The sequence below is a fragment of the Emys orbicularis genome, chromosome 13, assembly GCF_028017835.1.
Source record: "Emys orbicularis isolate rEmyOrb1 chromosome 13, rEmyOrb1.hap1, whole genome shotgun sequence".
NCBI classification, from domain to species: domain Eukaryota; kingdom Metazoa; phylum Chordata; order Testudines; family Emydidae; genus Emys; species Emys orbicularis.
The window spans coordinates 16530875-16554545 of NC_088695.1; the positions used below are offsets into that span (position 1 = coordinate 16530875).

Sequence of the window (23671 nt, forward strand, 5' to 3'; positions counted from 1 at the left end):
TAAACGTGGTTTAGAACAGAACAGGGACTCGATTCATTGTAGGCTAGTTAGAAAATGTTCAGAGTCTTGTGGCTTTTGAAACTGATGCACTTCCTCACTAACCCTGACTTGAAACTTTATCAAATATTTGAGTCTTCGCTGCTTGGCAGATTCCCTTGCTCTTCTGAAAGCTGATCTTTGTTCAACCACATCTTGTGCAAAACCTTGAAAAATCATTATCTCATTTTGTGGCACCCCCCCAAAGGTGCTATCTCCCCTCCTTCCCCCAAGAGCTGGCTGCATTATTATTTTTCTTTTACAGTAAATCTGAGAAATTTGACAATCAGTGTGTGAGGTCTGGCAAGCCAGGGTCTGCCGAGCTCTTTCTAAACCAAATTTAAAATCATCCAGCATTACTCAGCAGGTCTGACTGGACTTGGTACAAGTGCATGTCCACTTGGGGATCTGTGACCTCCGGTGATAACAGTGACCCAAAACAGCCTTCTTAGAACAGTGTTGTTTAATCTTAACAGTAGGAACACAGCACAGCAAGAGACAAGGCAGGCTATGCTTCCTCGAAGAACCCCCCAGCCTCTGGAGGTCAGGAGGCAATTGCATCCTCTAAACCATCTCAGCGAACCAGGCTCTCCTCTATTCAGGCTCTCCTCTATTCAGGAGGGATGCAGTCCTGGGAAAGCTGGGCTAGCAGGCCCGCCATGGGTGGGCAGAGGTCGCATGTCACAGTTAATTTTCTTTGCTGTTTGCAGAGGAGCTCTTCTGTGAGCTATTATCCATCTTCCTGGATCATTTCCTGAACACCCAGCTGTTGAATTAACCCAATATGTGCATACAAAAACATCTTTACAATATTCAGACAAACATCATACAGTATTCACAGATTGCTACAGGTTAGCCCATAGAGCTTGCTTTAGCATTTATTTTATTCAGCAATAATGCAAGGAACCTACAGGCCTGTATCCTGTAAGAATGGGGTTGTTAATTATTTTTTGTCAAGGTCCAAATTTCTTAGTCAAGGTATAGTCAAGGTCCAGACTCCAGAGAAACATTTTTCACACCACAGTAACAATAATAACAACAAGTAATTTAAAAGATTTTGCGGTCCATTCAAACACATCTGGTGGTCCGGATTTGGCCCTCAGTCCACCTATTTACTACCCAGATGTAACATATTGTAAAAGTTGTATCCCAGCCTGTGTGCAGGGGGAAAGAGAGATGTAGCCCTTGGGAGGTGCCAGGATGATGGCCACTGCTGATGATGAGGAAGGTGATGGTGATGCCGAAGATAATGGCTAACATTTCCAGTTGTTCTGCAAGGGATGGTGGGAGTATATGGATGTTCAGATGTACAGTCTGTATTATCTCGGTCTACCTTGCGGGGTTAGAGTGTTTGTGACTTTGCTGAATGTAGTAATAAACTATTACAAAGACAGAAGGTTTCCTAAAGTGTGTGTGTTGCATCCATGCACATTGGGGTTCCCAACTGAACAGTAATTTTAATAATACTGGGCCTGATCTTGGGAAAAGAACCTTCAGTACCTCAGAGTGATAACTGGGAATTCTTAAGTAATCAATATAATTAATATACAATTCATAGATCGGGCTACAACAGGCAACTCCAAATCCATCACAAGAATATTAAAATAATAAATTTCCCCTCCCCAGTTTTCAAATAAATATTTTTCTGGCCATCACCCTTCTCACAGCTTCCTTTACCTCCTTATTTCTCAGGCTGTAGATCAAAGGGTTCAGCATTGGAGACACCACTGAGTAGAACAGGGAAAGCAGTTTGTCAGTGTTAAGTGAGTAGCTGGATTTGGGCCTCAGATACGTCACGATGCCGGACCCGAAAAACAAGGTAACCACGATGAGGTGGGAGGAGCAGGTGGAGAAAGTTTTGCTCCTGCCCGCGGCTGACGGAATACTGAGGATAGTGTGGAGGATACGGATGTAGGATACAAGGATGAGCAGGAAGGGGACCATGACGAAGGTGACAGCGATGGTGAAAACAGCTATTTCATTCCTGTAGGTCTCCGTGCAGGCCAGCTTCAACAGCGGGGGCAGGTCGCAGAAGAAGTGGTTGATCTTATTAGGCCCACAGTAGGGCAGAGTGAACATGAAAGTTGTCTGCCCGACTCCCATGAGCACCCCGATGAGCCACGACACAGTTGAGAGCTGGAGACACACACCTCTGCTCATCTTGGCTGTGTAGCGCAGAGGGTGACATATGGCCATGTAACGGTCATACGCCATGGCAGCCAGCAGGCAACACTCCGTGATCCCCAAGAAGGAGAAAAAATACATCTGTGTGGCACAGCCCAGGAAGGAAATACTTGTGTCCTCAGAGAGGAAGTTCACCAGCATCTTGGGGATAGTGGCCGAGGTATAACCGATTTCCAGAAAGGACAAGTTCCGAAGGAAGAAATACATGGGGGACTGAAGGGCAGGGTCCACCACCGTGATCATGATGATGAGGATGTTTCCCACCACGGTGATGAGGTACAACAGCAGCACCAGAAAAAAAAGTGAAATTTGGAGTTCCAGGCTGTTGGAGAAAGCGACAAAGAAGAACTGTGTCACAACTGTGTGGTTCCTACTAGCCATGTCCTACAGTTGTTTGCTATCTGTGGAGATAATAAAATCATAGAATCATAGGACTGGAAGCGACCCCGAGAGGTCATCTAGTCCAGTCCCCTGCACTCATGGCAGGACTAAGTATTATCTAGATCAGGGGTAGGCATCCTATGACACGCGTGACAAAGGTGACACGCGAGCTGATTTTCAGTGGCACTCACACTGCTCGGGTCCTGGCCACTGGTCCGGGGGGCTCTGCATTTTAAGTTAATTTTAAATGAAGTTTCTTAAACATTTTAAAAACCTTATTTACTTTACATACAACAATAGTTTAGTTATATATTATAGACTTATAGAAAGAGACCTTCTAAAAACGTTAAAATGTATTACTGGTACGCGAAACCTTAAATTAGAGTGAATAAATGAAGACTCAGCACACCACTTCTGAAAGGTTGCCGACCCCTGATCTAGACCATCCCTGACAGGTGTTTGTCTAACTTGCTCTTAAAAACCTCCAATGATGGAGATTCCACAACCTCCCTAGGCAATTTATTCCAGTGCTTAACCACTCTGACAGTTAGGAAGTTTTTCCTAACGTCCAACCTAAACCACCCTTACTGCAATTTAAGCTCATTGCTCCTTGCCCTATCCTCAGAGGTTAAGGAGAACAGTTTTTCTCCCTCCTCTTTGTAACAACCTTTTATGTACTTGCAAACTGTTATCATGTCCCCTCTCAGTCTTCTTTTCTCCAGATTAAAGAAACCCGATTTTTTCAATCTTCCCTCATAGGTCATGTTTTCTAGACTGTTAATCATTTTTGTTGCTCTTCTCTGGACTTTCTCCAATTTGTCCACATCTTTCCTGAAATGTGGTGCCCAGAACTGGACAGAATACTCCAATTGAGGCCTAATCAGCGGGGAGTAGAGCGGAAGAATTACTTCTCGTGTCTTGCTTATAACACTTCTGCTAAAACATCCCAGAAATATGCTTGCTTTTTTTGAAACAGTGTTACACTCTTGACTCATATTTAGCTTGTGATCCACTATGACTCGCAAATCCCTTTCCGTAGTACTCCTTCCTAGGCAGTCATTTTCCATTTTGTATGTGTGCAACTGATTGTTCCTTGCTAAGTGGAGTACTTTGCATTTGTCCTTATTGAATTTCATCCTATTTACTTCAGACCATTTCTCCAGTTTGTCCAGATCATTTTGAATTTTAATCCTATCCTCCAAAGCATTCGCAACCCCTCCCAGCTTGGTATGGTCCGCAAACTTTATAAGTGTACTCTATAACTACTCTCTGGGAACCGTTTTCCAACCAGTAATGCACCCCACCTTATAGTTGCTCCATCTAGGTTGTATTTCCCTAGTTTGTTTATGAGACAGTCATGTGAGACAGTATCAAAAGCCTTACTAAAATCAAGATATACCACATCTACCACTTCTCCTCTATCCACAAGGCTTGTTACCCTGTCAAAGAAAGCTATCAGGTTGGTTCATTAACTGGTTAAGTTGGGTGAATCGTATAAGAAATTTATATATATATATAACACTGGTCTACAATTTTTGAGAAGTCGTCTGCTTCAGAGATAAAATGTGCTATTTATTATGTATTTTGATGTGCTGAATTCAAATATGACAATTAAAACAACTGATTGGCTACTGTTTCTAAAATATTTAAGTTTTTACATTTTATGTCTATGTATATTGTGTAGATAGTAGAGTTTTAATCATAAATTGTAAACCTAGGTCTTCTCATGTGTTTATGGTTGCTTTACATGATAATATTTCACCTGTCCTGTTTATGTAACACTTTAAAAATTAGCAAAAGGGTTATATAAATAAAATTTATTATGAAACAAAATGCAAAAAACTATTATGTACATAGTTTAGTCCTATTCAGTGTCTACTCAGCGCTTCTTGGCTTGTCTCTTGTATTCATTAAATGGAGCATCTCTTGTCACTGTCCAGCAATAGTCTGCAAGCATTGATGGGCTCCATTTGCCCAGATAGCATTTCTCCATTGTTGCAATGTCCTGGTGAAATCGCTCGCCGTGGTCGTCGCTCACTGCTCTGCAGTTCGGTGGGAAAAAAATCTAGATGAGAGTGCAAAATATGTATCTTTAGTGACATGTTGCACCCAAGGCTTTTGTATGCCTTGAGGAGGTTTTCCACCAACAACCTGTAGTTGTCTGCCTTGTTGTTTCCGAGAAAATGTATTGCCACTAACTGGAAGGCTTTCCATGCCGTCTTTTCCTTGCCACGCAGTGCATGGTCAAATGCATCATCTCGAAGAAGTTCACGAATCTGAGGACCAACAAAGACACCTTCCTTTATCTTAGCTTCACTTAACCTTGGAAATTTTCCACGGAGGTACTTGAAAGCTGCTTGTGTTTTGTCAATGGCCTTGACAAAGTTCTTCATCAGACCCAGCTTGATGTGAAAGGGTGGTAACAAAATCTTCCTTGATTCAACAAGTGGTGGATGCTGAACACTTTTCCTCCCAGGCTCCAATGACTGTCGGAGTGGCCAATCTTTCTTGATGTAGTGGGAATCTCTTGCACGACTATCCCATTCGCAGAGAAAACAGCAGTACTTTGTGTATCCAGTCTGCAGACCAAGCAAGAGAGCAACAACCTTCAAATTGCCACAAAGCTGCCACTGATGTTGGTCATAGTTTATGCACCTCAAAAGTTGTTTCATGTTGTCATAGGTTTCCTTCATATGGACTGCATGACCAACTGGAATTGATGGCAAAACATTGCCATTATGCAGTAAAACAGCTTTAAGACTCGTCTTCGATGAATCAATGAACAGTCTCCACTCATCTGGATCGTGAACGATGTTGAGGGCTGCCATCACACCATGGATGTTGTTGCAGGCTACAAGATCACCTTCCATGAAGAAGAATGGGACAAGATCCTTTTGACGGTCACGGAACATGGAAACCCTAACATCACCTGCCAGGAGATTCCACTGCTGTAGTCTGGAGCCCAACAGCTCTGCCTTACTCTTGGGTAGTTCCAAATCCCTGACAAGTCATTCAGTTCACCTTGTGTTATGAGGTGTGGTTCAAAGGAGGAGGATGGGAGAAAATGTGGGTCCTGTGACATTGATGGTTCAGGACCAGAAGTTTCATCCTCTTCCTCTTCCTCGTCTGACTCAAGTGAGAATAATTCTGGTGCATCAGGAACCGGCAGTCCTTCTCCGTGGGGTACTGGGTGTATAGCTGATGGAATGTTTGGATAATGCACAGTCCACTTTTTCTTCTTTGACACACCTTTCCCAACTGGAGGCACCATGCAGAAGTAACAATTGCTGGTATGATCTGTTGGCTCTCTCCAAATCATTGGCACTGCAAAAGGCATAGATTTCCTTTTCCTCTTCAACCACTGGCGAAGATTTGTTGCACAAGTGTTGCAGCTTATGTGTGGGGCCCACCTCTTGTCCTGATCTCCAATTTTGCAGCCAAAATAAAGGTGATAGGCTTTCTTAACCATAGTGGTTATACTGCGCTTTTGTGATGCAAAAGTCACTTCACCACAAACATAGCAGAAGTTATCTGCACTGTTCACACAAGTACGAGGCATCTCTGCTCACTTTGGCTTAACAGAAATGTGTCCCTTTGCAAAATCAAACACTGACGAATAAGAGAGCACGACACTGTATGATTTCTAGAGCTGATCTAGGGCAATTTGTTCAGTAGAGTGATGTAAGCTTCATTATGATTGCATCATCCATGACTTCTAGGGATAACATGATGCAATTCATATAATGTATGACGCAATACCAGCTTCAGATTGCATCATTCATTGTTTTGCCTAAAAAGCAAGTACTGTCCAAACCCAGTTATAGATTTATTCATAGATCCAGTCAAAGATGTATTTTAGTCATTTCTGGTTTAAATTGAGATCCCTTCCCTTTATAACTCACTTATCCTCCGCCATTCCCAAGTCAAGGGTCGCATATACTGACCCAATAGCATATCTTGAAAACTAGAGCCAATCAACAATTTTAAGCATCATTTTCATTCTCAGTGACCCAGAATTAGTAAAGTTTGACTACATTTATTTCAGAAGCATTTTGGCTGTAGAGCAGTGTAATCTCTGACAACAAAATTTCAGTGGTGCTTCCATTTGTGGATGCCCAGTGTAAGACATCTGGTACTTGATGTGCAGTGGCACTAAGATCCCACAGCTTCCATTGACTTCAATGGGAAAGCCAGGCTCAATGTGTCATAACTTGGACACCGAAAACAGGAGGCATCTAAAGCAAGTGGCACATTTTGAGAACGTCAGCCTGGATCTCCCTGTTCTGTAAAATGAGGAGAGGCTTGCTCTGTCTCACCGAGTGGACCAGGCTTTATTTTCTGTTCCCCAGGTCAGGTTACAGAGGTTGAGATCTCTGGCTCCATTTCCAGCCAGACCACATTGGGTGTGTCTACACAGCTTTTTGGAGCAAGCAGGAGTGAGTCTCCCAGTCCAGGTCAGCAGACTTAGCCCACCCACCTCACTAGAATTCATATCCTGAGCTTCAGCCTCACCCGCTATCATTTTCCTGTGAGAGTTCATTTGGCAGCATAGTGATCGTTATGGGGCATTTAGTGATTTAATGAACTCAAGACAAAAATTATAAAAGACCCAAAACCACCCCATCATCTGTGGGTGAACACTTTTCACAAAGCAATCACTCTATGTCTAACCTATCAATCCTCATCCTCAAAGGAAACCTGCACAACACTTGCAAAACACAATCCTGGGAGCTTAAATTCATAACTTTGCTAGACACTAAAAATCATGGACTGAACAGAGACACTGGATTTATGGCTTATTACAACAATCTGTAACCCCCACTAAGCCCCCCCCAGCTGCTTTTTTCTACCCCCCTTACTTTCCTCCCTATGACTGGAGGGGTGTTAATGGGCCACTTCACCTTGAATGGTCCCTTGAAATATGTGTTAACTACTTATGCTAAACAATCTGTTCCACCTTGTATTTATCTATGACACTCTCTGGCTTTGTCTACATTAGCACTTTTGTCGGTAAAACTTTTGTCGGTCAGGGGTGTGAAAAAAAAATCCACGCCTGACCGACAAAAGTTTTACTGACAAAAGCGCCAGTGTGGACAGCGCTATGTTGGTGGGAGACGCTCTCCTGCTGACAAAGCTACTGCCGCTTGCTAGGGTGGTTTTATTTTGCCAGCAAAAGAGCACTTTTCTGTTGGCAAAGAGCAGCTACACGGGATACCTTACAGCAGCACAGCTGTAGCAGCACAGCTATGCCGCTGTAAGGTCCGTAGCGTAGACAGAGCCTAAGTACATTTCCCAGACCTCAAGAAGAGCTCTGCATAAGCTCAAAAGCTTGTCTCTCTCGCCAACAGAAGTTGGTCCAATAAAAAATATTACCTCACCCACCTTGACTCTCTAATATCCTTGGACTGACATCGCTACAACAAACACTGCATCTATCTAATCTAATCTATCTATCTATCGTTTTCATAGAGACCCATTAAAACTGTACTTAGCAGCCAAGATCCTGATTACATTTTTTTTCAGGCACAGAACTCTAAGTTCAGGGGAGTTGGGTGTGTAACTCCCTTAGGTTCCACTGGAAATTCCAGCTATAAATTATAATTCTTTGTATTATTCCTTAGTATACCAAAATGGTAAGGGGAGAGAAATAACACACCAGCGGCTGACTCCCTGCTCCCTTGTACCATGCGTAGTCATTTATATCGATGCAAGGTGAGTGCAAAATGACTCCATATCAGAATTACCCACTTGTACTGGCAGGAGTGTTTCTATACCCAGTCAGCACTCACATTGCTAACATGGAAATGATTACACAAAGGTACAAAGCAGTGGAGAAAAAGGACCAAGCTAAAGATATGCACCGATGTGCTTGGTTAAAAAGCAATAACGTGTTGAAAAAATATTGACTTTTTAAAAAATATTCTAATCTAATATAATCATGTGCTTTAAAACTTACGTGCAGCTGAACGAATAGCGTGTTGAGCAACTCTGAAGAAGCCAAGCCTTGAGGAGTCTGAGTATTTAAGTTCTTTTATGCCTCCATTGAGACAAGTTCCCTGGTGCATTGAATCCTTGCAATGTAAGAGACTCATAGATGAGACAAAGAAATGTTTTTGTCTCTTTGGGGTGGAGAATGTACGGCTTCATAGTCAGGGTCAAAGTTTCCAGGGACAGCTGTTTTGAACAAGGGATGGTGGAAAATTTTCCATCAAAACTTTTTTCACTAGAAAATTGGGTTTCCAATTAAGCTAATGCTTCAACAGAAGTGTCTGCTTTGGAAGACAGGAGTCCCCAAAACTTTTTGAATATGGGACTAAAGTCCTTAAATCGCTGATTTTGAACTTATTACCCATGAGGAACCTCACTATTTCTCTCTCTCTCTGAGGTACTTCTATGGGCTTCATAGGAGTAAGCACCTCACACAATTTCTTTAGCCTCACAACTCCCCTGTGATTTAGGCAGTGCTGTGATCCCCATATTGCGAACAGGGAGCAGACGCACCCAGAGATGGGGTCAGCTTTTCAAAGGTATTTCAGAGCCTAGAGATGCAGAGAGGCCCCTTGTGGGATTTTCAAAAGTGCTTAAACAAGGAAGGGCCAAAATCCAAAGGGTCCAGATTCACAAAGGCACTTAGGTGCCTAACTATTGCTTTAGGCCCCTAAAGATATCTTTTTCCAGAAGACTGGAAAGGGGCAAATATAGTGCTCATCTATAAAAAGGGAAATAAAAACAACTCAGGAAACAACAGAACAGTTAGTTTAACTTCTGTGCCAGGGAAGATAATGGAGCAAGTAATTAAGGAAATCATCTGCAAACACTTGGAAGGTGGTAAGGTGATAGGGAATAGCCAGCATGGATTTGTAAAGAACAAATCGTGTCAAACCAATCTGATAGATTTCTTTGATAGGATAACGAGTCTTGTGGATAAGGGAGAAGCTGTGGATGTGGTATACCTAGACTTTAGTAAGGCATTTGATACGGTCTCGCATGATATTCTTATCGATAAACTAGGCAAATACAATTTAGATGGGGCTACTATAAGGTGGGTGCATAACTGGCTGGATAACGGTACTCAGAGAGTTGTTATTAATGGTTCCCAATCCTGCTGGAAAGGCATAACAAGTGGGGTTCCGTAGGGGTCTGTCTTGGGACCTGCTCGGTTCAATATCTTCATCAACGACTTAGATATTGGCATAGAAAGTACGCTTATTAAGTTTGCAGATGATACCAAACTGGGAGGGATTGCAACTGCTTTGGAGGACAGGGTCATAATTCAAAATGATCTGGACAAATTGGAGAAATGGTCTGAGGTAAATTGGATAAAGTTTAACAAAGACAAATGCAAAGTGCTCCACTTAGGAAGGAACAATCAGTTTCACACATACAGAATGGGAAGAGACTGTCTAGGAAGGAGTACGGCAGAAAGGGATCTAGGGGTTATAGTTGACCACAAGCTAAATATGCATCAACAGTGTGATGCTGTTGCAAAAAAAGCAAACATGATTCTGGGATGCATTAACAGGTGTGTTGTGAGCAAGACACGAGAAGTCATTCTTCCGCTCTACTCTACGCTAGTTAGGCCTCAATTGGAGTATTGTGTCCAGTTCTGGGCACCGCATTTCAAGAAAGAGGTGGAGAAATTGGAGAGGGTCCAGAGAAGAGCAACAAGAATGATTAAAGGTCTTGAGAACATGACCTGTGAAGGAAGGCTGAAAGAATTGGGTTTGTTTAGTTTGGAAAAGAGAAGACTGAGAGGGGACATGATAGCAGTTTTCAGGTATCTAAAAGGGTGTCATAAGGAGGAGGGAGAAAACTTGTTCACCTTAGCCTCTAAAGATAGAACAAGAAGCAATGGGCTTAAACTGCAGCAAGGGAGGTTTAGGTTGGACATTAGGAAAAAGTTCCTAACTGTCAGGGTGGTTAAACACTGGAGTAAACTGCCTAGGGAGGTTGTGGAATCTCCCTCTCTGGAGATATTTAAGAGTAGGTTAGATAAATGTCTATCAGGGATGGTCTAGACAGTATTTGGTCCTGCCATGAGGGCAGGGGACTGGACTCGATGACCTCTCAAGGTCCCTTCCAGTCCTAGAATCTATGAATTTATGAAAATCTATAAGATCCCAGAGTCAGGCCCCCTCTGGGATTCACAAAACTGCTGCTGAGTTGCCGTCAAACCCTGTCGGTGCCTAAACTCCCTGGGCTCCTACTTTTTTGCAGTAAAAGTTCCCACGGTGCCTCCATTTCTTCCTCCGGGCATATGCTCCACAGCCCAGCACCAGCCAGCTGGACACCTAAGCCCCAGAGCAATGCATGAGCTGGGGGAAGATAGCCGGTCCTCTGCCTCATTTGTCTGCGGGGCCCAATTTGATAAACATAGTCAGAGCTCACCTACCGGATTGGGCCCTTATAGGCGAGCTTATGCAAACCAAGAATAGGCTGGAGTGTGGGGAAGAGAAGGACCTCCTTCATAACTTTTAGTCCAGTGGTTAGGCTATGTAGTTGGGATGTGGGATAACCCTGGTTCAGGTCCTACCCTCTGTCTCACGGGGAGAAGGGATTTGAACAGAGATCTGCCACCTCTCAAGTTTCATAGATTCCAAGGTCAGAAGGGACCATGGTGATCATCTAGTCTGACCTCCTGTATAACACAGGCCGGAGAACTTCCCCCAAAATAATTGCTAGAGCAGAACTTTTAGAAAAACATCTAATCTTGATTTATAAACTGTCAGTGAGGGAGAATCCACCATGACCTTTGGTAAATTGCTCCTATGGGTGAATACCCTCGCCTTATGTATATACGCCTTAATTCCAGTCTGAATTTGTCTAGCTTCAACTTCCAGCCATTGGACTGTGTTGTACCTTACTCTGACAGATTGAAGAGCCCATTATTAAATATTGGTTCTCCATGTAGGTACTCAGACTGTAATGAAGTCATCACTTCACCCTTTCTTTGGTAAGATAAATTGATTGAGCAACTTGAGCCTATCACTATAAGGCAGGTTTTCTAATCCTTTAATCATTCTCGCAGCTCTTCTCTGAACTTCTTCAATTTATCAACTACTTGTCCACAAAGCATAACATTCCACTGCTCTATGAAGCTACTGTCTGTTACAAAGAAATATAAAAGACAAAAATAAAATCATAATAATTAAAAACATTTCCCAAAGCTCACCAACCTCAGCAGCAATCCTGCCCCTAATTCACCTGCCTTGACCTGTGATCTTGAAGTCCTGTCTAAGACTTTGACTTTTTTTTTGGTTTCCCATACACAAAGAGTAAGCATATACTTTCCAGCTGAGCCCTTTAAAGCTGTCTAGAGGATTTGGACACACAGTTCCCACTGGTTTTATTGTGAATTAGATGACTGAATACCTTAGACAGCTTTGAAAATCTCAGCCTCAGTCTCAATGACTTTTTATTGTATATCAAAGGCAAACAGCAACAGAAGAAGGAAGAAAAATAAAGTCTCCATGACAGAGAGCACAGTGTGTGCATGACAGTGAGCACAAAATGGTAGCTGCCACCAGGAAACTGCTAGTAATTTAGAGCCCAATTCAGCTCAACACTTGAGCACATGCTTAACTTGCAGGGCAATCTAGGGTGGCAGAGGATGGGGATAGGGGATTGTAAGGTCCCAAATTGTGCATGATAAGATGGCAGAGATGAGAGGTTTATACTGGTTTTATTTCATGCATGGGATTTCAATATTTCTGTAGGATTTAGGCTGTAGTGCATGGTTCTGTGATTATGATTTTATCTGAAATAGAATCTAATCCACTCTCCACAATATCAAATCCAGTTTGAAGCCCTGGTCTGGATTCTCCAGCTAGTCCTTACACTGCTGGCCAAAAGGTGGAGGCAGGCTTTAGAACAAGTATAGAATTAAGTGGTGCCAATGTATTAACATTTAACTCTGTGTTCTCCTAATTATACTGCAGAGTTTGTTTGGTTCCACTAGATACAAACCATAGCAGACGCAGAATGGGGAAATCAAATGTCCGTCAGAGAATTCATCCTCCTGGGATCCAGGAATACCCCAAAACTGAAGATTCTTCTCTTCTTGCAGCTTCTAGCGATCTACATTGAGACCATGGCTGGGAACATCCTCGTTGTTGCGCTACTTGAGGGTGATCAGAACCTTCACACCCCCATGGACTTCTTTCTGTTTGGAGATCTGCTACACTTTTCCCATCTTGCCCAGAATGCTGGCCAGTCTCCTAACTGGGGACAGACCCATTTCTATTAGCAGCTGCATCATCCAATTTTATGCTTTTGATTCTCTGGCAGGTGCTGAATTCTGTCTTCTAGCTACAATGTCTTATGATCAGTATTTAGTGATATATAATCCCTTGCATTATGGAGCCCTTATGAATGGCAGGTTCTGCCTCCAGCTAGCAGCTGGTCTTGGATGAGCAGATTTCTGGCTACTTCCATATTAATGGGTATGATGTTACAATTGGTTTTCACTGATTAAATCCCAGTGACAACCCTCTCCTGCAGTGACACCCACATGCTGGACCTTATAACTTTTACCATAGCCTTTATATTCACCCTGCCCCATTTCTTTTGACACTGAGGTCCTACGTCTTCTGGGCATACCCAATGCTTTGAATTCAGAGTCTCTTTCCATGAACGCTGGGTGATTTGCTTCAAGTTCACTGTTTGTCAGACACAGCTAATGACAAGCCTATTTGCTGGGCCATTCAAAGAAAAGAAACGCAAATGGGAGTGAACTCACAAGAAGTACTTTGTCCTGAACCCTGCATAAGGTGAAGTGCAAACACTGCCCCCAGGAGCAGACCAGGAGACAGATTTTGTCCCCGAGAGTCCCTAGCTCTTCCCTTGCCCCAAAGAAGAGGTAATATGAACCAGTTCTAGGCCCCACTGCAATTCACAACCCTCCCCCACTCAGTTGCTGCCAAACCCTGTAGGTGTCACTTGGAGTCGGCACCTAAATTTTGGAAGTGAACATTCCCTATGTACTGATGTTTGTGTCTCTGAGCATGCGCCCTGCTGCTCCATTCTAGGCGTCTGGATGCCTAAGCCCGGGCGCAATGCGTGAAGATGTACCACTCTAACTGCAGACTCAGTTATAGCGGCATAAATGTGGAGAAGCCAATGGTTGAAATTCTTGAAGCTGCCTAAGGAATTTGGAAGCCCAGTTCTGAAAACTGATGGGAATTGAGGCATCCAAATTTTCTAGGGACCTCTGAAAAAATCTCAGCCTTCTGGGTGCAAAGGATCAAATAATAGAATTTTTTTTTTTGAAATATCATATATGAGACTTTGGAAATACAGAACAATCACCCAATATCAACCTCTCAGTACTCACCATGTCACAACAGGTTTTGACAAACAAATCTATACAGCTGGTCAGAACATGTTTTTGTCCCCCCCCCCCCCCCCCCCCCCACACACACACCAAGGGTATGTCTACACTACGGGATTAATCCGAATTTATATAATTCGAATTTAGGAAACCGATTTTATAAATTCGAATGTATTCGGCCACACTAGGCACATTAATTCGGTGGTGTGCGTCCACGCTACCGTACTAGCATCGATTTCCAGAGCGTTGCATTGTGGGTAGCTTTCCCATTGCTATCCCATAGTTCCCGCAGACTCCACCCCCCTTGGAATTCTGGGTTGAGACCCCAGTGCATGATGGGGCAAAAAACATTGTCGCAGGTGGTTCTGGGTACAGCCTCCCCCTCCCTCCCTGAAAGCAACGGCAGACAACCATTTTGCGCCTTTTTTCCTGAGTGAACTCTGCAGACTCCATACCGCAGCAAGCATGGATCCCGCTCAGCTCCAGAACGCAGTCATGAACATTGTAAACACCTCGTGCGTTCTCGTGGAGTTTATGCTTACCCAGGACCAGAAAAAAGAGGCGAGGAGGAGGAGGTGGCGACTGCAGCGCAGCGACAAGCGTGATGAGGACATGGACATGGACCGTGAATTCTCTCAGACCGCGAGCCCCGGTGCTTTGGAGATTATGATGTTAATGGGCAAGATTATAGGCTTGGAACGCCGATTCTGGGCCCGGGAAACAAGCACAGACTGGTGGGACCACATAGTGTTGCAGGTGTGGGACGATTCCCAGTGGCCGAGAAACTTTCGCATGCGTAAGGGCACTTTCATGGAACTTTGTGACTTGCTTTCCCCTGCCCTGAAGCGCCAGAATACCAAGATGAGAGCAGCCCTCACAGTTGAGAAGCGAGTGGCGATAGCCCTGTGGAAGCTTGCAACGCCAGACAGCTACCGGTCAGTCGGGAATCAATTTGGAGTGGGCAAATCTACTGTGGGGGCTGCTGTGATCCAAGTTGCCAGGGCAATGAAAGACCTGCTGATATCAAGGGTAGTGACTCTGGGAAACGTGCAGGTCATAGTGGATGTCTTTGCTGCAATGGGATTCCCTAACTGTGGTGGGGCGATAGATGGAACCCATATTCCTATCTTGGCACCGGAGCACCAGGGTACCCACTACATAAACCGCAAGGGGTACTTTTCAATGGTGCTGCAAGCACTTGTGGATCACAAGGGACGTTTCACCAACATCCATGTGGGCTGGCCGAGAAGGGTTCATGACGCTCGCGTCTTCAGGAACACCAATCTGTTTAAACGGCTGCAGCAAGGGACTTACTTTCCGGACCAGAAAATAACCGTTGGGGATGTTGAAATGCCAATTGTTATTCTTGGGGACCCAGCCTACCCCTTAATGCCATGGCTCATGAAGCCATACACAGGCAGCCTGGACAGGAGTCAGGAGTTGTTCAACTACAGGCTGAGCAAGTGCAGAATGGTGGTAGAATGTGCATTTGGCCGTTTAAAAGGTCGCTGGCGATCCTTACTGACTCGCTCAGACCTCAGCCAAACCAATATCCCCATTGTTATTACTGCTTGCTGTGTGCTTCACAATCTCTGTGAGAGCAAGGGGGAGACCTTTATGGCAGGGTGGGAGGCTGAGGCAAATCGCCTGGCTGCTGATTACGCGCAGCCAGACACCAGGGCGATTAGAAGAGCACACCAGGAAGCGCTGCGCATTAGGGAAGCTTTGAAAACTAGTTTCATGACTGGCCAGGCTACAGTGTGAAATTTCTGTTTGTTTATCCTTCATGAAAACCCACCCCCTTTATTGACTCATTCTCTGTAAGGAACCCACCCTCCCCCTTCCCCCAGCTTGCTTTCAAAGGAAATAAAGTCACTATTGTTTAAAAATCATTTATTCTTTATTAATTGATTATAAAAAGAGGGAGAGAACCTGAGTGGGGTTTGGGAGGAGGATCAGCGGGAAGGAAAAGCCCACTAAAAAAAGGTTAAAAAAATGGCAGCCTTTTGCTTGGGCTGTCCACTGGGGTGGAATGGGAGGGTGTACGGAGCCTCCCCCCCCCCCCCGTGTTCTTACACGTCTGAGTGAGGAGGCTATGGAACATGGTGAGGAGGTAGGGGGGTTATACAGGGGCTGTAGCGGCACTCTGTTCTCCAGCAGCCATTCCTGAAGCTCCACCAGACGCCGGAGCATATCTGTTTGCTCACGCAGCAGCCCCAGTGTTGCATCCTGCCTCCTCTGATCTTCCTGACGCCACCTCTCATCTCGAGCGTCTCTCCTCTCCTCACGTTGATCCCTTTCCGTCCTCACGTTGGTCCCTCATGTCCTCACGTTGGTCCCTCCTGTCCTCACGTTCACTGGCTTCTTTCCTATACTTGCAAACTGTGTCCTTCCACTCATTCAGATGAGCTCTTTCACTCCTGGTGGATTGCATGATTTCTGCAAACATCTCGTCTCGCGTCTTCTTTTTCCGATGCCTTATCTGGGATAGCCTTCGGGAAGGAGGAGGGAGGCTTGAAACATTTGCAGCTGCTGGAGGGAGTGAAAAAAGGAGAGAATTTTTTTAAAAGATACATTTTTCAGAACAATGCTTATACTCTTTCACGGTGACAAATACTATTCACATTACATAGCACATGTGATTTCTGTGCAAGGTCGCATTTTGCCTCTTAATATTGAGTGCCTGTGGCTTTGCTGCTAGAGATCACAGACGCAGGTCCGGGCAACAGAATTCAGCTTGCATGCTGCCATGGTAAGCCACTGTCTTTAGGCTTCTGCGCCCTGCTTTCCCACATACCAAGCAAAGCCCGTTGTGCTGCAGTTTTCCTGTTAACCTTCAGCAGCAGAAAACAAGCTAACACCCCCCCACCATCCAATTCTATGGGATGAGTGCTTTATCCCTCCCCCCACCGCGTGGCTGGTATCAGGGAAGATCCCGGCAGGAACCAAACTAACACCCCCCCCCCAACCCGCCATGAATTCTCTGGGATGAGTGCTTTATCCCTCCCCCCACCGCGTGGCTGGTATCAGGGAAGATCCCTGCAGGAACCAAACTAACACCCCCCCCAACCCGCCATGAATTCTCTGGGATGAGTGCTTTATCCCTCCCCCCACCGCGTGGCTGGTATCAGGGAAGATCCCTGCTAGCAAAACGCAAAAAGCTCTGTGCCAATCCTCCCCCCCCCCCCTTTGCACTTGGCTAAATGCAGGGAAGGATTTCTTTTCAGCCACAGGCAAACAGCCCAGTAGGAACGGCCACCTCTGTCCCCTTAATTAAATTCCCGTATTTCAACCAGGTTACCCTAAGCGATATCACTCTCCTGAGGATTACACAGCAAGATAAAGAACGGATGTTGCTTGAATGCCAGCAAACACCAGGACCATATGCTGCCAGGCTTTGTCATGCAATGATACCAGATTACTTGCTACTAGCATGGCGTGGTCAAGTGTCCTACCATGGAGGACGGAATAAGGCTGCACTGCCCAGAAACCTTGTGGCAAGGCTTTTGGTGTACCTCCAGGAGAGCTTCATGGAGATGTCCCTGGAGGATTTCCGCTCCATCCCCAGACATGTTAACAGACTTTTCCAGTAGCTGTACTGGCTGCGAATGCATCCCAAGTGCTCAGGGCAAATTAATCATTAAAAATGCTTGCTTTAAAACCATGTTTTATATTTTAAAAGGTAAACTCACCTGAGGTCCCTTCCATGGGGTCATGGTCTTGGGTACTGGCTTGGGAGGCTTGGGAGGGTACTTCAGTCAGGGTGAGAAACAGATCCTGGCTGTTGGGGAGAATGGAGAGCTGGGTGCTCTCTGCCAGCTCGTCCTCCTCCTCCTCCTCTTCTCCTTCCGCGGAATCATCAGGTGTACCTGATGAGATTATCCCCATCTCGGAATCCACAGTCAGAGGTGGGGTAGTGGTGGCGGCCCCCCCTAGAAATGCATTTAGCTCGGCGTAGAAGCGGCATGTCCGCGGCTCTGACCCGGAGCGACCGTTTGCCTCCTTTGCTTTTTGATAGGCTTGTCTGAGCTCCTTGACTTTCACGCGGCACTGATCTGAGTCCCTATTGTGGCCTCTCTCCATCATGCCCTTGGAAATTTTTTCAAAAGTGTTGGCATTTCGTCTTTTTGAACGAAGTTCTGCTAGCACTGAATCCTCTCCCCATATAGCGATCAAATCCAGTACCTCCTGTACGGTCCATGCTGCTGCTCTTTTTTGATTATCAGCCTGCATGGTTACCTGTGCTGATGAGCTCTCTGTGGTCACCTGTGCTCTCCACGCTGTGCAAACAGGAAATGAAATTCAAATGTTCCCGGGGCTTTTCCTGTCCACCTGGCCAGCGCATCCGAGTTCAGATTGCTGTCCAGAGCGGTCACAATGGTGCACTGTGGGATAGCTCCTGGAGGCCAATAACATCGAATTGCGGCCACACTAACCTTAATTCAGATTGACAATACCGATTTTGACGCTACTCCGCTCGTCGAGGAGGAGTACAGAAATCGAATTAAAGGGCTCTTTAATTCGAATTAAATGGCTTCGTTGTGTGGACGGGTCCAGCGTTAATTCGATTTAAAGCAGCTAAATCCGAATTAAAGTCGTAGTGTAGACCAGGCCCAAGGGAAAATGTTGACTTTTTTTGACAAAAAAATAGATACCCCTCCCAAACCTCCTAAAGCTGAAAACTGAACAATATTTGGCCGCCAACTGCTGAAAACAAACATTTTTAGACAAAAACTTCCACCCTCCAAAAGTTTGGGTTTTTGGCAGGGGGTTCAGTTTTCTGATGAAAAAAAATCAATAATTTGCAAGAGAAGCATATACTTTCCATTAAAAAAAATCATTTAATCACACGCCCAATTCTCTGAAAAAAAGTTGATGAAATTTTTTTGACCAGCCCTAATAATCTGGTTTGTCTGACTCAGTTAATTAGCCATGTCTAGAATGTTCTTCATAGTCACATCTTTGTACTAGACTAAGGTGTAACAGAGATGGTTGGAAAATATTGGTCAAATGAGGTTTGGATTAAAAACAGGGTGAGAGTGGAAATCATGAACATTTTAGTGTTTTCCCACCCTCATTTTCTGACCAGATCCATTGCGTACATAGAATCATAGACTATTAGGGTTGGAAGAGCCCTCAGGAGGTCATCTAGTCCAATCCCCTGCTCAAAGCATGACCAATACCCGCTAAGTCATCCCAGCCAAAGCTTTGTCAAGCCAGGCCTTAAAAAACCCTAAGGATGGAGATTCCATCACCTCCCTAGGTAACCCATTCCAGTGCTTCACCACCCTCCTAGTGAAAAAGTTTTTCCCAATATCCAACCTAAGCCTTAGGAGGTTCAATCCTCTAATTTGTCTAGGTACCTCGGTATCCTATTCCTACCCTCCAGCATATCTACCACTCCTTCCAGTTTAGTCTCATCTGCAAACTTGCTAAGGGTGCAATCCACACCATCCTCCAGGCCATCTAGGCCATCACCATAAAGGCCACCACCGCCAAAAGGAAAACCTCCATCCCTGCTAGAGCCACCAGGAAATAGAGCTGAAACATGCAGCCAGTGAAGGAAATTGTGTTGCTCTCTGACAAGAGGTTTTCCAGCATCTTGGGCACGGTAGCAGTGGGCCTGCAGATGTCTAACAAGGAGAGGTTGCTGAGGAAGAAGTATATAGGGTTGTGCAGCTTAGCCTCAGTCCCTATGGCTACGAAGATGAGGCCATTGCCAGAGAGGGTTATCAAGTAGATCAACAGAAAGGCAACAAAAAGGGAGAAGCGAATGGCTGGGCAATTGGAAAGTCCCGTAAGGATGAATTCGGTCACCACTGTCCCATTGTCCATTTCTCTGCTTGAAGAGGAGCTCTCCTGCAAGAGGTTAAATGAAAGCGATTTCATTATGTGAAATTCTATGCATGGGAATGATGGATGGTTTTAGTGTTAAGGCAAAGGAGAGGGAGACAGAAGTTCAAGGTTCTCTTCCACAGGCATGTGCCTACCTGTTTCCCCCTAATAATAAACATTCTCAGATTGATACATTTTGGGGGGTGTGTTTTTTAAACCACATTGAAACATTTCATTTTGGGTAGGTTAGACGTTAAACTCTCTCCCCCTGAGCTGCTTCAGTGATTCATGGGAGTTGTAGTGTGGGTGCTTCATGCTCCCATTTTCCTCTGAGCTGGACTCCCTGGCTGGATTACATCTCATCTGATGTACTGCAATGGAGGCATAAACAGGAGAATATCGACTAGGTGCAGAGAGGTTATTTTACCTCTATATTTAGAACTGGTGCGTCCGCTGCTGGAATTCTGTGTCCAGTTCTGGTGACCAAATTCAGGAAGGATGTTGATAAATTGGAGAAGGTTCAGAGAAGAGACACAAGAATGACCAAAGGATTAGAAAACATGCCTTATAGAGATAGACTCAAAGAGCTCAATATATTTAGTTTAACAAAGAAGGTTAATGGGTGACTTGATTACTGTCTATAAGTACCTACATTGGGAACAAATATTTGGTAATGGACTCTTCAATCTAGCAGAGAAAGGTATAACAAGATCCAATGGCTGAAAACTGAAGCTGAACAAATTCAGACTGGAAATAAGGCATACGTTTTTAACAGAGAGGGTAATTAACCATTGGAATAAGTTATCAAGGGTCGTGGTGGATTCTCCATCACAGACATTTTTAAAATCAAGATTGGTATTTTTATTAACAAGATCTGCTCTAATTCAAATAGGAATTATTTTGGGGAAGTTTTTTGGCCTGTGCTATACAGGAGGTCAGACTAGAGGATTAGTGGTCCCTTCTGGCCTTGGAATCTATGAATTTTTTGAATGGGTCAACCAGAAGGGAGTCCTCAGTGCATCATGGGAGATGTAGTCCAGCCTGTGAGCCTAGCCCACAGAAGAGAACGAAAGCACGAGGCATCTGAACTACAGATCCCTCGAAGTATCATGGCTGCTCAGTTGGATGCACATGGACATCCAACTGCTCTGAAATTGAACGTTTTGACTGGATTTGACAAACTGATATTTTTATTTCAAATCATCCTGATCCAGAACAAAATATTTCATTCCAATTTTCCATCAGGAAAAACACTGAAAATGTTTGGCTGAAACTCCTGTGGAAAATTTTGATTCTGACAAAACTGTATTTTCTGTCAAAAAACGTTTTGATGGAAAATTCCCAAGCAGCTGTCTCTATTTGCTACTCTCCAGTCATAAAGTACAATATAGACTATATATTTTGTTAGCAGCTCAGCCACTTATCAGCTATCTTCACCCTTTCTAACATGTCTTTGATTGACTTCTCTTCCTGCCAGCTTTCTCTCCATTCCTAATTTAAATAATACCCCTATAGAATTGTTTTTTTAAAAACTACTAAACTAGCAGTCTGATCCACCTCTGTTTATGGTAGGGGATTAGCTGGAACAGCTTGTGATCACAGCTGTCGCATGAGGATAGGTGCGGCCGCACTTTAAGAGATCAAGGACACCTCATTTCAGCACCGAGTCCTGTCGGTGGAAATGCGCGGACTAGGCTCACGCATGGGGGGCAGAAACACACCCAGAGGAGCAGGGTCCTCCAGATCCTGACTGGGGCTGGGGCTGCTGCCACCCTCTTCCCCCCTTTGTCTGAGGTGTGTCCCTCTCTGTCTCCCAACCATTGCCCTGAGCAATGGGGCTGTGAATAAGAGGCATCTCTCCTCCCCCCCCCCCCCACTACCACCCAGGCTAGACAGGAGCAGGGGAGGGGGAGGGCGAGGAGTGGTGGCTTCAAACGAGATAGTCCTGAACCACTTCTTTCTCCACAGAAGGCTGGTCACCTCCTCCCCATACTGTGCTGCCGAGTGGAGTAGTCTGGGAGCTGACCTTGTTCGTGAAGTTAGAGCATTGAGTACATTAGCTTTTTCCACATCCTCTGTCACTAGGTTGCCTTCCCCATTCAGTAAGGGGCCTACACTTTCCCTAACCTTCTTCTTGTTGCTAACATACCTGAAGAAACCCTTCTTGTTACTCTTAACATCCCTTGCTAGCTGCAACTCCAAGTGTGATTTGGCCTTCCTGATCTCACTCCTGCATGCCTGAGCAATATTTTTATACTCCTCCCTGGTCATTTGTCCAATCTTCCACTTCTTGTAAGCTTCTTTTTTGTGTTTAAGATCAGCGAGGATTCACTGTTAAGCCAAGCTGGTTGCCTGCCATATTTACTATTCTTTCTACACATCTGGATGGTTTGTTTCTGCAACCTCAAATCATATCCTGAGTGACAGATAAGTTTGGGGCAGATCCGAGCCATAGTCTGAGCCCCAGTTGTGTGGAAAAAAGAATCCGTAGAAGAACTTGATTTTGCAAATGCTATTGCTTGGGGTGGGGGCCTGTATCTCTGGAACCTCTGGTTCAGATTTGGAACCCTAATGTTACCTAACTGCCCCACGAGGCAGGGAAAATTTGTAAGCACTTAGAATGATTCATCTTTAAAGAGAAAGTGAAGCTCAACCCTAATTATAGCTAGACTTGGCAGAATTCATTTAAAAAAATATAATTTGATGGATAATATTGATGTTCAGTTTTAAGCACTATTTTGAATTTCTGATTTTCATAGTCATGCAAAATTATGGGAGGTCAGACAATTGTTTAATGACAGCAGACATTGAGATTTAAAAAGTTAAAGTTTTATAAACCATTAAAACACAAAGTAAATATCCTGATGTCAAACTCCAATAAGTTTTCAAGCAGCATTTTTCTAACTTTGCCTGTCTGCACATTTCGATTATTCTCGATGGAAATATTTTTCTTCGGTTTGTGTATGGGGAAATTGACATTTACTGACATTTACCAATAAAAATTGAATCCTCCCAAGCCTAATTATAGAAGAGCTCGCACTCTGCATATTCTGCTCTCACGACGACACTAATAGGGCATCAATGAATTGAATGAATAGAGAATCTGATGGAGTTCTGGGGAAATAAGATGTATCTTCCAGGTGCTGCCCCAGACCAGGCTGCGTTCACCCACAATCATGCTCACCTCGGGCTTGACATTACAGGACACTGAGTGCCCATAATTCCCACTGGCTTCACTGAGAGCTGTGGGTGCTCAGCATTTCACAGGAAATGCCCAGCACCCTGTAGGAGTGGAAACCGTGTGCTTTCTCTGCTTTCTATAATTGACAGATGAGACTTCAGAGTGCTGGTATATGGAAATCTGCAAAACAAGGGTACCCCGGGCAATAAGGGATCAAAGCAGCCATTCACACAGGGGTCTCAAGAAACTCCATTATAGAGATGAGGAAACTGAGGTCCAGAGAGATGAAGTCAACCAGTAACAAAACAGGGAATAGAAGTCAGGTGTCTCTGTGCCACTATCACAGTACTGACCTTTCTTCTTCACTGTCCCACCTCAGGGCTCCCAATCTTACAGAGTTATTGGGCCCTGAGACTTGATTCACATCTTACATTACCATTGCACATTGAAGGAGCTAGATGAAAAGAAATATTGAGTATGTGGTGCAATCCACAATAAAGGGACCTGGTATAAAACACAGTGTGTGCTCATGTAATTACAGACTACGTTGTAATGGAGACACACAGAATGGCATCTCTCTGCCTTGGTGCCTCATTGATGAGGTGTTTTAAAGTAACCTACAACAGCAGTGATAAATATCAGACTAATCAAACCACAAAGACCTGCATCCCTAAGCCAAAACAGCAGAAATATCAGTCCCAATATTGAGTGCAAGCTATAGCAGC

General features: G+C 44.5%; 1 protein-coding gene across 1 annotated transcript; it reads right to left on the reverse strand.

Moving 5' to 3' along the window:
* Positions 1-1665: 1665 nt before the first annotated feature.
* On the reverse strand, positions 1666-2601 carry LOC135888196 (olfactory receptor 10A4-like). The gene has a single exon (XM_065416009.1). The coding sequence runs from the start codon at positions 2599-2601 to the stop codon at positions 1666-1668; it is 936 nt and encodes a 311-aa protein (XP_065272081.1).
* Between the last annotated feature and the right edge of the window lie 21070 nt (positions 2602-23671).